Source organism: Heteronotia binoei, chromosome 2 (genome assembly GCF_032191835.1).
Source record: "Heteronotia binoei isolate CCM8104 ecotype False Entrance Well chromosome 2, APGP_CSIRO_Hbin_v1, whole genome shotgun sequence".
NCBI lineage: Eukaryota > Metazoa > Chordata > Lepidosauria > Squamata > Gekkonidae > Heteronotia > Heteronotia binoei.
The window spans coordinates 86,979,368-86,994,287 of record NC_083224.1 but is presented as its reverse complement, the minus strand read 5'-3'; the positions used below and the strand labels follow the sequence as shown (position 1 = coordinate 86,994,287).

The window sequence follows — 14,920 nt, the reverse complement described above, 5'->3', positions numbered from 1 at the left end:
GGGAATTTAATCAAATTTACCTCTTGAGTAAATTTCCACAGGATTGGGCTGAAATTATGGGAGTGATAGCTAAATTAAAAATTTAAACAAAACAAAAATATTCCTGAAGGCATTTAAAAGAAAATCCAGGTAAAGCATTCTTTTAAAATGCAAACTTCCAGGATGGACAGAAGAAACTTGGGTTGTTTTCAAATTTCCCATTTAAGAGCTTTTGGTAAAACAAAGGGAGCCATGAAAGAGCTGCTAAGAAGCTCTAAATATTAACATTTTTATGGCTTTGTAAAGCAAAGAAAGAATCCACTCCACATACGTGTGCCCCTGATTGCATGTGAACCCTCAGCTGCGCATCTGAAATCTTGGCTTCACTGAAGTCAATTGATGTTTTATCCAAGATTTCAACACAGCAATATCTAGAAGCAGGATCAGAAAAAATATGGAATACAGATAGTTTTTAAAAGCCAAAAACTGTTTGGAGCTAGACTCTTCACATGTCAGTGTCTCCTACAGCTCAGGATGAAGTCACCCCTCCATTCTTTGCCACATTGATGTTCACTGTGAAAAGGCACAGGATAATGATGTTGATGTACTACAGGAAACACCGGGCATCCTCCAGATCAAAATGGAACAGAAATAAGTATTGATTTGGATCCTTTCAAAACAACTGGCTCTCTCTGCTAGCTGACAGACAAGGACCAATACAGAATAATAAAAAGTGAGCATGACAAGACAGAGCCACTGGCAAGCACCAAGTACAATGCCTGGGTGAGGAATGTCCTAATAATGTGGAGAAACCCTGCCCTAAAGCCCATGTCAGATGCTGCACTCCTGACAGAATCTTTCCACCCAAAGGAACAGGTGATGTTTGACTGCCCCCTCAATAAATGTCACATATACTCATAAAAAAGGACCTGCCAATAAATCAAGGGGCAGACAGGCACATTCTCCCAATCAGCTGAATGCCACATGATTTTTTACAGCACCAGAAAAGTTCCAAGAGATGGGAAGGAGTGCTCCTAATGCAGATATGCAGAGCACACAGCCCATCATGCTTCTGATTTCCATGGGGATGGAGCTGCAAAAGGCTGTATTAGAACTGGCCCTGAGATGGTTCTGGAAAAGGATTTGTTCTTAGAGACTTTGTCGAAGAGACAGCTCATCTCTCCCCTTTCACACAACACTGCGACTCTGCCTTGAGCAACGGCTGGCTCCTGTGGCCTCCAGAAATAATAAATCCTCTTCCGTGCTTTTTAATACTACACTGTGGATTCCCTGCTTTAAATATACTGATGTCACATTGGAATTGATGTTGCCCGTCGCAATGGGGTTTTTCCTTTGGTTGTTTCTTGAATGCTTCTTACTTTGAAAGCATCACCACAGAGCAGCACATCAATAGCTGGCATGCATGTGGCCACCAGAATTTCCCCCCTCAGTCATGGCCTGAAGAAGCGACTTATCACAAATTGACCCAGCAAAATCACCGCTGCCAAAGCCATCATGTACTTCAAGTAAACATTGCTTAAGTCCATTGCTGCCACCTAGTGAGAGAGAAAAGTATTGTTACTTTCAAAAGTCTGCAGCTGTTTCTTGTAATATTTTGGAAAGAAAGGTGCCTGAGGGCCTGAAAAATGAATTTCTGTCTGTCAGATAGTGTGGGGAAAAGATTTCTTGCATCCTTCCTCAGAGACAGAAACAAATATTAAAGTAGAAAATATGATTCCATAACCAGTCACTTTCGGGGAATCCGTGATCATTGCAACTTCCAAGCACAAAGATGTGCATATCATTATATCATGTTTTCCTCACTTCTCAGGAAGAAAATGTTTAAAATGGCTCTAAAAGCCCCGAACAGATGGGCTTACTCCTGCTGAAGGAGAGCTGGGAGGGTCTGACACTTGAGGAAACTGGAGCACAGAAGAACCATGTGAAGAAGCAAAGCAAGGAGAGAAAGTCCAGCAGATTCAGAGGTGACCACCTGGTACCAAAAAGTCACAGGGAAGAGGCTGAGATGCCAGTGGGTTTATCAGAGGACAGGCTATGGGGGAACCTGGCAGAAGAACAAAGAGGCCACACAACCTTCTTATCAACAGCTAAGGGAGAAGATCCAGTGGTGGTGAGCATCCTCTCAGATCAGATTTAAGCCACTTCAATGTTAAGAGAAATGTTTTATATATATATATATATATATATATATATATATATATATATATATATATATATATATATATATATATATATATATAATATGTCAAGGACTTACCCATCCTCCTTGCTGGGCAATCCACCGGGCAATGTGGTTGTGGAGCACAAAGTCTGCTATGAAACGAGTGATTCTCCTCAGGAAGCCAGTCATCCCCTGCTGGTATACATGGATTGCCATCCTGTAGCCAAAGCCCAGCAGTGCTATCACACGGCCCCAGTTTATGCCACTATCAAACAAACTGTGGAAAAGAGGAGCTTAGTTTAAAGTTAGGGCTATCTTTAACGACAGGCAATTTGCTGTCTTCTACCGGGACACTGGTTCATATTCTGTTGGAAGCAATAAAGCATTGTTTGGACACCCAGTGGTGCAATATAGTGCTGGTGTGTTCATCTGCACACAGCCAAGGCACTTAAGCTTCAGCAAGATACAAAAAAATCAGCCAGCCAACCACCCGCCTGCACCATTTTTATGCTGTCTAGGGAGACATAAGCTTATCCTTTAATCACATTATCTTGTTATTCCTTTGTCTGATGGAGCAGCAGATACATTTCAGAGAGCTCTGAGAGAGAGCAGAGAATAAGTGCTATAAGGGTGAGGTTTGGCTTTCTAAGCAGCTGGAGAAGTTGCTGAGAATTTCTTAGTTTGTGTGACTGCTGAAAATTCTAAGTTTGTGGTTGCTGGGGAACTGCTGTCTGTTTGGTTTGAGTGGGCTGAAGGTGACTGAAGGTGATTGTTGCTGATTGATTAAGAGTGGCTGTGTTCCCCACCCTCTTTGCATTATTAAGCTGCGCCTTGCCAGAGGCGTAAGCCTTTGTTGCGAGCCGAAGGGCAAGAGCTAAAGGGCTCTTGGCCTGGGGGCTGTGTAAGGACCAGGAACCCAGATCCCTATTTTCTTTGTGTTCCCAATAAGGTAAGTTGAACCTCCAGAAGGGGAGCCACATAAACAAACAGGATTTAAAAGGGGGATGTATATTTTTTAAAAAGCTATCATGAAGGCAGAATGCCAGCAGGGGGGTGGGGGCTTTCCAGTGTTTTGCACTGAGTGTCACATGTATGACTATCTGCCCACAGGACAGAAGTCTTGAGTGTGTTCTCGATGCAAGGAGCTCCTGGTCCTCAGGGAACGAGTTCGTACCCTTGAGGCCGAGATGACTGACCTGGAGAAGCAGAGACAGTCAGTTAGGCACTCGGAGAATACTCTCGGGGACGTATTAAATGAGCCCCACTCTGAACGTGGCAGCCCTGTTATGGTCACTGGCAGCCCCGTTGCTGCCAGAGAGCATGAGGGTCGAGAGGGAACTGGGCACCATGCTGAATGCACCTTCAGAAGGGACCTCTTCTTCAGTTGGTAAGCGGGTATCCTTTCGCGCCAAGGAACCATCCCTGGGCAGGGAGAGGGGGAGGTGTCTTGGTAGTTGGTGATTCGATCCTTAGGCAAGTAGACAGCTGGGTGGCAAAACCGCGTACTGACCGTATGGTGACTTGCCTGCCTGGTGCAAAGGTAGCGGACATTACGCATGTAGTAGATAGGCTGATAGACAGTGCTGGGAAGGAGCCAGAGGTCGTGGTGCATGTTGGCACCAACGATGTGGGGAAATGCAGTCGTGAGGTCCTGGAGGAAAAATTTAGACTGCTACGCAGGAGACTAAAGGCCAGGACATCCAAGGTAGCCTTCTCAGAAGTGCTACCTGTTCCATGTGCAGGGCTGGAGAGACAGGCACAAATTAGAAGTCTCAATGTGTGGATGAGAAGACGGTGTAGGGAGGAAGGGTTTAACTTTGTTAGGCACTGGGATGCTTTCTGGAACAAGCGGGAGCTGTACAAAAGAGACGTTCTCCACTTATCTGCAGATGGAACAAGGCTGCTGCTGCTTAAAATCAAAAAGGTGGCAGAGTAGTTTTTAAACTAAATCTTGGGGGAAAGCCGACAGGAGATGAAATGTCTCTGGTTCGGGAGGACTCATCTCAAAGAGATGAAGGGTTAGCTGTTACTTTTCTACCGGGTAATGGATCAGAGTTGTCCACTGAGATGGTGACAAACAGTATGGACTGTCTGCCAAAGTCTCGAGGCAGCAGGAGGAAGGTTGCGGCCCTAGCTTGCCTGGGAAATTACAGATGTTTGTATACAAATGCTAGAAGTGTTCAAAGTAAAATTGGTGAGTTGGAATGAGGAAGTGTTTCAAAATGCGCAGTTGAAAGACATTATTCAAAGATTTTATGGGAATCTGTATAGAAAACAAAATATTGTGAAATTACAGCAAGAGGATTATATGAAAGATCTGAAAATGAACCAATTAACGAAGGAACAACAAACAAGTTTGGAGAATCCTATTTCAATGCAGGAAATAGTGGAAGCAATTAAAGCACAAAAAACTAACAAGACTTCAGGTCCGGATGGACTTCCGATTGAATTTTTTAGAACTTTTGAAGATCCATTATTGCTTCCCTTCAAGAAAGTAATTGAGAATGTTTATAATTTAGGAGAGATTCCAGATTCATGGAAAGAAAATTTCACTTATTCACAAAGAAGGTACGGATCCGTCAGAAATTAAGAATTATAGGCCAATTTCATTATTGAATAGTGACTACAAGATATTTGCTGCTATATTGGCAAACAGATTAAAGAAGGTTATCGCCGGCCTAATTCATGAAGACCAAACCGGCTTTGTTCCAGGTCGTCTGATGAGTCAGAACGTGAGGATACTACTAAACTTGATCGAGTACTATAAGGAGCATCCTGACAAAGAATTTGCTACTATCCTGGTAGATGCAGAAAAGGCGTTCGATAATGTTAATTGGAATTTTATTAAGATGTCATTGGCAGCAATTGGTTGTGGGGAAAAGTACTCTGGAATGGTTGAAGCAATTTACTCAAAACAGGCAGCGAAAGTAAATTTCAACGGTGTGATGTCTGACTTAATAGAAATAGAACAAGGTACCAGGCAGGGATGTCCGTTATCCCCTTTGTTATTCATCTTGACGCTAGAACCCTTAATTAAGAAGATTAGAGAAGATACACGTATTCAAGGAACCAGAATAAAGGATGTGGAATATAAGACGTTGGCATTTGCAGATGACTTGGTTTTTATTTTGGAACAACCTATCTCTTCGGTATCTTTTTTGAAGCAAAGGTTGTCAGAATTTGGAGAAATTTCGGGGTTTAAATTGAATGTTGCTAAGACAAAAATTCTGGCGAAAAATATGGAGAAAGATCGAATTGAAATATTAGAACAGCTCTCAGGTTTCAAGTATGAAAAGAAGATAAAATATCTTGGAATTCAGCTGACAAATGATCTTAAGACCTTATACAGAGACAACTACGAGAAAATTTTGAAAGAAATACGTAATGACCTGATTATCTGGAAGGACCTTCAGATTTCATTTTTAGGTAGAATCGCTACAATAAAAATGAACATCCTCCCACGGATTTTATTTCTTTTTCAAACAATTCCAATTATTTTGCCCAGATCTTTTTTCCAACAACTCAATTCTATGATCAAGACTTTTATTTGGCAAGCCAAGAAGCCCAGAATAAAACTGAAAGTACTTCAAGATAGTAAATTAAGAGGTGGCCTGGCTCTCCCAGACTGGAACCTGTATTATAAGGCGTCTTGCATTGCATGGTTGAGAGCCTGGTGCAAGTTGGATAATAAGAGATTAATGATTCTAGAGGGTGCCGGACGGGGAGAAGGATGGCATAACTATATGTGGTACCGAACTCCTATAAAAACGGGTCGCTTCTTCAGACATGAAATAAGAAAATCCTTGTTCAAGATCTGGGATGAAATTAAAGTGCAATATACTTATACTCCAAAGTGGCTATCTCCAATAGAGGCCTTGAATCACCCCAATCTATATGACTGGGACAATCCACAAGACTACGCATACTTATTAAATAATCAGAATGAATTGATCGAGGAAGAACTTTCTAAGTTAAATTGGTGGCTTCAGTGCCAAGTTAAATCAAGATTCCAGAAAGATAAAGAAAAAGGTTTCTCCAGTAAACTTATTGAACTAGATCTTATCTTGGACTCTAAGCATAAGATAATTTCCAAAGTATACGATTGGTTACTACAGACCAAAATGCAAGATGAAGTTGTAAAAGAAACATGGATCCGTTGGTTAAAAGACTTTGGCTATAACATAGATATCGAAGAGTGGGAAAAACTGTGGAAACGGAACTTAAAACTAATAAGACCAGCAGATCTTAAAGAAAATCTATATAAAATGGTACATAGATGGTACCTTACTCCAGATAGACTGGCAAAAATATACCCCACATACTCAAATAAATGTTGGAAGTGTCAAGGAGCTAAAGGATCGCTATTTCATATATGGTGGCAATGTAATCGAGCGAGAAAATATTGGTCTCAAGTTAATATTTGGATTCAAAAAATCTTAAAGGTACAACTTAACCATGTTCCAGAATTGTATCTGTTAGGTATCTGTAGACAAAACCTCCCTATACCAAAATTGAAGCTGGTATTATATATAGTCACTATTGCCAGGATTTTGTACGCTAAATACTGGAAGACGAACAATATTCCTAATAGAGAGGAATTTATTAACAAGTTGTTAGATACCGCCGAATCTGATTTAATGTCCACAAGATTAAGAGATGGTAATCTGCAAAAATGTCAGGAGGAATGGGAACCCGTGTATAATTGGGCAAAAAGCAGAGGTTTTGATTTGGAACTATGGGAGTTTGTTATCGGCCACCAAATCAAAAGATAAAGGATGACTATAATATGATGGAAGGCTTAAAGATCGTGGCCAAACGTAAAAACTATGTCGTAATAAATGATTTTAACTACCCACAGATTGATTGGGTCAATATGTGTTCAAGTCGAGAGAAAGAGATTGAATTTCTAGATGCTCTCAATGACTGTGCTATGGAGCAGATGTCTCAGAACCTACCAGGGGTGGGGCGATCCTGGATTTGGTCCTAAGTAATGCCCAAGACTCGGTGAGAGAAAAGTGATCGCACCACTTGGGTGCAGCGACCATAACGTTATTGATTTCACAATTTGTATAAATAGAGAGTTGCCCCAAAAGACCAGCACAACCACGTTTAACTTTAAAAGGGGTAAATTCTTTGAGATGAGGAGGCATGTGAAGAGGAAACTGAACGGAAAGGTAAATACAGTCAAAACCCTTGGGGAAGCTTGGAGGCTACTGAAAACTACAATCCTAGAAGCTCAGATAAAATATATATTACAAGTTAGGAAAGGCACAAACAGGTATAAGAAAAGGCCTGCATGGTTAACAAACAAAGTAATGGAAGCTGCAAAAGGTAAGAAGGACTCCTTTAATCTAAGTCTAAGCTAATCCAAGTCAGATTAAGAAAAGGGAACATAGGCTGTGGCAAATTAGATGCAAGACTGTGATCAGGCAGGCAAAAAGGAGGAGCATATTGCAAAAAACATAAAGACCAACAATACAAATTTCTTCAAGTATATTAGAAGCAGGAAACCAGCCAGGGAGGCAGTGGGGCCCTTGGATGACCAAGGGGTAAAAGGATTACTGAAGGAGGATAGGGAAATGGCTGAGAAGCTGAATGCATTTTTTGCCTCCGTCCTCACTGTGGAAGATGAGAAGTGTTTGCCCTCTCCAGAACCACTTATTTTGGAAGGGGTGTTGAAAGACCTGAGTCAGATTGAGGTGACAAGAGAGGTGGTCCTACAACTGATAGACGAATTAACATCTAATAAGTCACCAGGTCCAGATGGCATACATCCAAGAGTTCCGAAAGAACTCAAAGCTGACTTGTGGATCTCCTGACAAAAATATGTAATCTTTCACTGAAATCTGCCTCCATTCCTGAGGACTGGAAGGTAGCAAATGTCACCCCCATCTTTAAAAAGGGTTCCAGATCTGGGAAATTACAGGCCAGTCAGTCTGACTTCAATACTGGGAAAGTTGGTAGAAACCATTATCAGGGACATAATGAGTAGGCACATTGATGAACACGAGTTACTGAGGAAGACTCAGCATGGGTTCTGTAAGGGAAGATCTTGCCTCACTAACCTGTTACATTTCTTTGAGGGGGTGAACAAACATGTGGACAAAGGAGACCCAATAGATGTTGTTTACCTTGACTTCCAGAAAGCTTTTCATAAAGTTCCTCATCAAAGGCTCCTTAGTAAGCTCGAGAGTCATGGAGTAAAAGGACAGGTCCTCTTGTGGATCAAAAACTGGCTAATTAATAGGAAGCAGAGAGTGAGTATAAATGGGCAGTCTTCACAGTGGAGGACGGTAAGCAATGGGGTGCCGCAGGCCTCAGTACTGTGTCCCATGCTCTTTAACTTGTTCATAAATGATTTGGAGTTGGGAGTAAGCAGTGAAGTGGCCAAGTTTGCAGATGACACTAAATTATTCAGGGTGGTGAGAATCAGAGAGGATTGTGAGGAACTCCAAAGGGATCTGTTGAGGCTGGGTGAGTGGGCGTCAACGTGGCAGATGAGGTTCAATGTGGCCAAGTGCAAAGTAATGCACATTGGGGCCAAGAATCCCAGCTACAAATACAAGTTGATGGGGTGTGAACTGGCAGAGACTGACCAAGAGAAAGATCTTGGTGTCGTGGTAGATAACTCACTGAAAATGTCAAGACAGTGTGCGATTGCAATAAAAAGGCCAACGCCATGCTGGGAATTATTAGGAAGGGAATTGAAAACAAATCAGCCAGTATCATAATGCTCCTGTATAAATTGATGGTGCAGTCTCATTTGAAATATTGGGTACAGTTCTGGTCACCCCACCTCAAAAAGGATATTATAGCATTGGAAAAAGAGCAGAAAAGGGCAACTAGAATGATTAAAGGTTTGGAGCACTTTCCCTATGAAGAAAGGTTAAAACACTTGGGGCTCTTTAGCTTGGAGAAACGTCGACTGCGGGGTGCCATGATAGAGGTTTACAAGATTATGCATGGGATGGAGAAAGTAGAGAAAGAAGCACTTTTCTCCCTTTCTCACAATACAAGAACTCGTGGGCATTCAATGAAATTGCTGAGCAGTCAGGTTAAAACGGATAGAAGGAAGTACTTCTTCACCCCAACGGTGATTAACATGTGGAATTCCCTGCCACAGGAGGTGGTGGCGGCTACAAGCATAGCTAGCTTCAAGAGGGGGTTAGATAAAAATATGGAGCAGAGGTTCATCAGTGGCTATTAGCCACAGTGTGTGTGTGTGTATATATTAGCCACTGTGTGACACAGAGTGTTGGACTGGATAGGCCATTGGCCTGATCCAACATGGCTTCTCTTATGTTCTTATGCTCTTACCTGCTAGTGGAATCTGGGTACTTCCTTGTGTGTGCTATGTGCTGTCAAATCAATTCTGACTAATGGCAACCCGATGAATTAATGACCTCTAAAACATCCTACTGTTAACAGCCTTGTTCAGGTCTTGCTAACTCAGGGCCCTGTCTTCTTTGACTGTCTCAATCCATCTCATGTTGGGTCTTCCTCTTCTCCTGCCTTCAACTTTCCTAGCATTGCTGCCTTTTCCAGTGTCTCTTGTCTTCTCATGACATGAGCAAAGTATGAAAGCCTCAGTTTAGTCATTTTAGCTTCTAGGTACTTCCCTACCACTTAACTAAAATGTGCACTTCTTGGAGAGGAAGGATGTGCTTTTCTCAAGGGTTGATCTTGCTCTGGAAATTCCAATCACCAGATCAGCCTTCAAAAAGTCACATGAAAATAGAGCTATGGCTTAGTCACATTACAATTTCATCAAAATAAAAAACAGGAAAACCACACCTGCTGTACAAGTCCAAATCATATTCTCATGCACTGTTAACTATCAGTGCATGTGTATCAAACAAGCAGTGGATTCTTGCAGATCCTGCAATCCAGTTGTAACCTAGAAAGCCACTGACAGAAGTATCTCCAATTTACATTTGAATGATGCAGTAAACAATCTGACTCTGTCCTTTGCCCTACATGCTGATGAAGTGGCAAGGGGAGAGGAGGGAAGGCAGAACACAATTTAAAAGCAAGGATCACTCTCTACTTATCAGTTTGCTGGAATATTTCCGTGATTTTTCATTTTAGAAAGGCTTGTGAAAGCAGAGAATTTGTATACACACACAAATAGCTCCTCCAGTATAACACACAAGTTTTCAAATGTGGCTTTACTTTGGATATATCTTTTGGAGGTAAGCAGCAGGGTCTTTTCTGTGGTGGGGCCCTACTTCTATGAAGCTTTATGTTCAGAGGCTTGTACAGCCAAGTTTATTTAGGAATAAAATCACCCAAGTTTATTTAGGAAGGTATTTTGTTAACTGCTAATGCTGCCATTGTGATTTGTTCTTATCTACAATTCTACCTCCCCCCCCGCAAACCACCCCCCCCCAATGTATTTTATTAACTGTTTGTTAGTTGCTTTGAAATTTGGCCGATGGTCAGGATAAGCTTTTTAGAATAATCACATCAAACCCTGAAATAGGATAGCATTATAACACAGATGCATAATTGATTGCCTTACATGAACTTGGAAATTAATGCACAATAACTGGGAGATAGTATGGAATGCAGTATGGAAGACACAGTATGGGATACAGAAAGTTAAAAACGAAGAAAAAGAAAGCACTGTAGGTTAATTTACCTGGTTGCAGTATACTGACCACCTCAAGGTGGTAAAACGATGAGAACAACGCTGCTTGGCTTCCCAAGGAGGGGAGAGCAGAAAGAGAGGACAGAAGAGATGGTTAAACATTATTTACAGAGGACTGGGAGTGGACGTACATATGCACATGTGTGGGTGAATGGAAGGCAGATTTTTGTTTCAACAAGAGAAATCAGGAGAGATGCATTGCAAGCTTTGCATTAGGTAATTCACTGCCATGGACAAGCTCTGGGCTCCACTCACTGGTAGCCACCCTTTCTGTGAAATCTTCTTGGTTTGCAGAATGCGGAGCAGGAAATGGGTCAGCCTCTCATTTTGCAAAAGGCAAAAGTCAGGATTCACAAAGGACTTCAGATGGGACTGCAGGGGGTAGGGCGACCATGAATAATGGCTGGTTAACTAGCCAAGTCAAAAAGTTTGTGGACTCTTGGACAGGCTGCACACAGTTACTCCTAGAAGAACGTTTCTCAAAAGGAGCTTTCAAAGGAACCAATGCAAACACCCAAATGCGTTTTATTATTAGCCATGAAAACTAAATGGAACCTCCATGTCCAGCAATAGCAAACCTGTATAACCAGGTGTGTGTGGGGGCAGATGACAAGGGAGGACTGATATTCATGCTCTGCCAGAGGCATCTTCCTAGCTGATGTCGGGAACAGAATGGATCTAGAGTAGAGAAACTTCTGTTATGATCCAGCAGCACACTTTGTTGTTATGGTTTTTAATTTAATGCACATATTTTCTTGTCTACTGAAACTTTAATCAGAGTTGCTGCTAGATTGCTCCTGTGCAGTGAGAAATCTGGGTCAGTCCCCATATAAGTTTCAAAAATCAGGGTCAAAAACTATCCAAAACATAATGCAGGTAGGAGCAGTACGGCATAGTTAAAATAATAATAATAATAATAATAAGTTTATTTTTATATCCCGCCCTCCCCCGCCAAAGGCGGGCTCATATGAGATGGACTGTGGAACCCAGGGGTGTGTGCACGCAGGGGTATGTGTGTGTGTCAGAAAGTCTACGGAACATCTAAGAAAGGACTGTAGTAGTCTAGCAGCTTACGGCTCCAGGAAAGCAAGGAATCGGGATTCAATTAGGAGCTCTGAAACAATGGATGACATAGTTGAAGCTTCAGTGGACCGCTCACATCGTTAGCTTTCACTTGCTTTCTGATAAAGAAACCCACACAGGGCTACACTCTGGATGCTGGAAACTGAAGCAAATTTAACTGTGACATTCTTGGAAAGGGCCAGAAGAAGCTGGATGGCTGACTTACCTAGAGGCTATTCTGGTGAAGTACTCGTAAGCATTTTCCCTTGTCAGCTGCAGGGACTCCAGCATCTCACAGAATTCCTTATCATACCGCATGTTGATGTCATCACCAATAATGGCCAGGCGCCTGCCCACCTGGTTGCTGGTGCTGTCAGGAGACCACCAAAACCTGTTAGCCAGGAACCTGGATGAATGCAGAAATTGCCCTTGCCTTGGATTCAGGGAGGGAACGGGTTAAATTCTGTGGCACTCTACCTGCCCGGCTCCTGCTGGATTGCAGCGATTTCTGGATCTATTGGCACATCTGCCTCATTCTGCTCCAACTCCTGCTGGTATCGGTGGAAAGCATAGCTCTGGAACACTTCCTCTGTCTGCTGGGCCACCTGGTCTTCTGCAGAAGGGACAGAAATAGGAGGAATGTCAAAGACAATCAGGCAGCTCTCAATCAGTCATGAATGAATGCTTGACAAAGCATGAGCACTTGACAAATGTAAGCCAACTTGAACCATAGCCAGCTGGTATCCTTTCTGAAAGCTCACTGGACTGAAGTAGTAACAACTTTGACAATGAACCATTGGGCTGACCTAGAGGAAATTAAGAAATCCGAGGGTTCTAGGTGCAATTTGCTTGACTCAGAACTATGACTGGCGTCATGGTACCTTGACTACAGCATTCTCTCACTGGACACATAGTAGAGCTGGCTGATGTAGTCAACAGGATAGGCCTATCAGTGGCCACAATAACTAATAATGTAATCTGTATTTTCAAAGACAAGACAGGGTTTAAACCCTTCCCCACTCTGGGTTGCTGGGGTCTAACAATGAGGGAATAAATATTCCTAGTTCTGAGTCTATTGAAAAAAATGTCAAATGACTATTCTTGCAGGTGAGGACCTTATTTCAAGCAACAAGCAATTACTTTTAGAGACATAGAGGGACTTATAGTAGATAATTTAATTGGTTGATGAGTTAAAGGTTGTCCACTGCTAGCTGTGGTATCTAAGATTAATTATTTTAAAGTGCTTATTCTTGAATTGCTAGTTTTAAATTCTTTTGTATGCTTCTTTTAGTCCTACAGGAAGAGAAGCAGGGCAGGTTTTAAAATAAATATAGATGGCTTAGGGCCAGGAAATTCAAAGGAGCATGCCTATTAACTAAGCGTGGAAGGAAAAACCCTGCTCTCTGTGGTCATCACCATTGGAAGGACAGAGCCTTGCAGTCACGGACTCCCCTTCTCACAGCATCTCACCTAGTGCCCAGCTGATCTAGTTTAAAGATGAGGTGAATATTTTGTTTAGTCAGTTCTTTAATTAAAGCATGTATGTATTTGTATATGTGGATGTGCCCTTGATTATTTTAGCTAGCTGTTTTAATATCATATCTTTTGTTCTTTGCTGTAACCTTAGATTTTAATGGTAGTTCAAGATTGTATTGTCAGACTGTGTATGGTCGACAAAATATATTTTATGTATTACTACGGCTGTGGTACACCACCTTGGGAGCAATTTGATGTGAAGGACAACTATTGAAAGTCTGACAAACCTTACTCCTGTAAGGGAGAAAAAAACTTTTGATGTTCCAGCCCACAGTGCAGGAAGAGATGAAATAGATTATGACAAGGAAGTTTGAGGAAGAGGCTAGAGAACAAGGTAGTTAGCATAATAACCACATGAGGGCAGCACAAATCAAAATTAGGTAGACTATGAGGAATATCTGAACGCGGTACATTCAAAAGATATTAATGTAGTGGTTTGTAACTGTTAATCTACCACCACCTAATAAGTATGTAACATCATAAAGCAAATGGCCCCAATCCATTTATGTCCTTAAAAAAAGAAAGGAAATAAACACAGCACTCCAGGCAAGGCACCTGTTTTTATAGGCATGTTTATATTCTATGCCTATTATGCTCACAGATTTAATGAGTCCCTTGTGACTGATGGCTAGGGTTGTCAGGTCTGTAGTGGGAGACCTCTTTTGTTGCCTGTTGGTGCCTGAAATGCTAGCAGGAGGAAGATGAGGGGCTTTAGCTCAGTGGTAGAGCTTCTGCTCAGCATGCAGAAGGTCCCAGGGCTCAATTCCCAGCATCCCCAGATAAAAGATCCAGGCAGTTGGTGATGAGAAATATCTCTGCCTGAGACCCTGGAAAGCCACTGCCAGTCTGAGTAGACCATACTGACCATGATGGACTGATTCAGTATGGCAACTTCATATGTGAAATGGGGGGGGGGGGGGGGACCTGCACCAATGTGCTGTCACTGCCAGTAAAAACCATATAGGCATTGCAAATCCTAGAGCTTCCCATGACGGCACTTCTGGTTTTCATCAGAACTGATGTCAGCACACTAGTCCCCACTTCGTAAATGCTCTTGGGGGTTACTAGTTGCAGCCTGACTACCTTACAAGTGATGGCCTTCAGACAACTGTTTAACATTAGGTTTGACTGTTGTGTGTTTGGGGAAGAAACTGAGGATCCTATGATTTTATCCTCTGGGCAAGATGAGTAGTAGGAGATAACTCTCCTCCAGTGACTATCAGAAGCCACTATAGGTGGGGAGAAAGGCTGCCTAAAATCTTAATATTGGGTTGGATCCAGCCAGCTACACAACGGGTGAGAGGTGGGATGTCTGCCCTGTCTGCTGCTACTACGCTGTATCACTGCTGATCTGGTGATACTTACTTCTGTCCATGCTGAACAAAGAGCACAGGAAGTGAGTCCGCTTGCGGAGAGGGTGGGATATAAATGTAAATAAATAAATAAAGTAACAAAAAAGAATTCAGGAAGTAGCACTGTGTGAAGTATTCCTGCATATAAACTTGTAAGGA

At 42.1% G+C, this 14,920-nt stretch overlaps 1 protein-coding gene across 2 annotated transcripts in view; it reads right to left on the bottom strand.

Annotated features, from left to right (window-relative positions):
- Window positions 1–1,324: 1,324 nt before the first annotated feature.
- The window catches only part of BAK1 (BCL2 antagonist/killer 1), a 44,108-nt gene continuing 30,512 nt past the window's right edge, over window positions 1,325–14,920 (bottom strand). For both annotated transcript variants that reach the window (XM_060233281.1, XM_060233282.1), the window contains exons 3-6: window positions 12,351–12,486; window positions 12,100–12,243; window positions 2,258–2,438; window positions 1,325–1,535 (exon numbers count right to left, since the gene is read on the bottom strand). In XM_060233281.1, coding sequence (XP_060089264.1) covers window positions 1,431–1,535; window positions 2,258–2,438; window positions 12,100–12,243; window positions 12,351–12,486 — 566 coding nt within the window. In that variant the 3' untranslated portion in view covers window positions 1,325–1,430. The remainder of the gene's footprint in view (window positions 1,536–2,257; window positions 2,439–12,099; window positions 12,244–12,350; window positions 12,487–14,920) is intronic.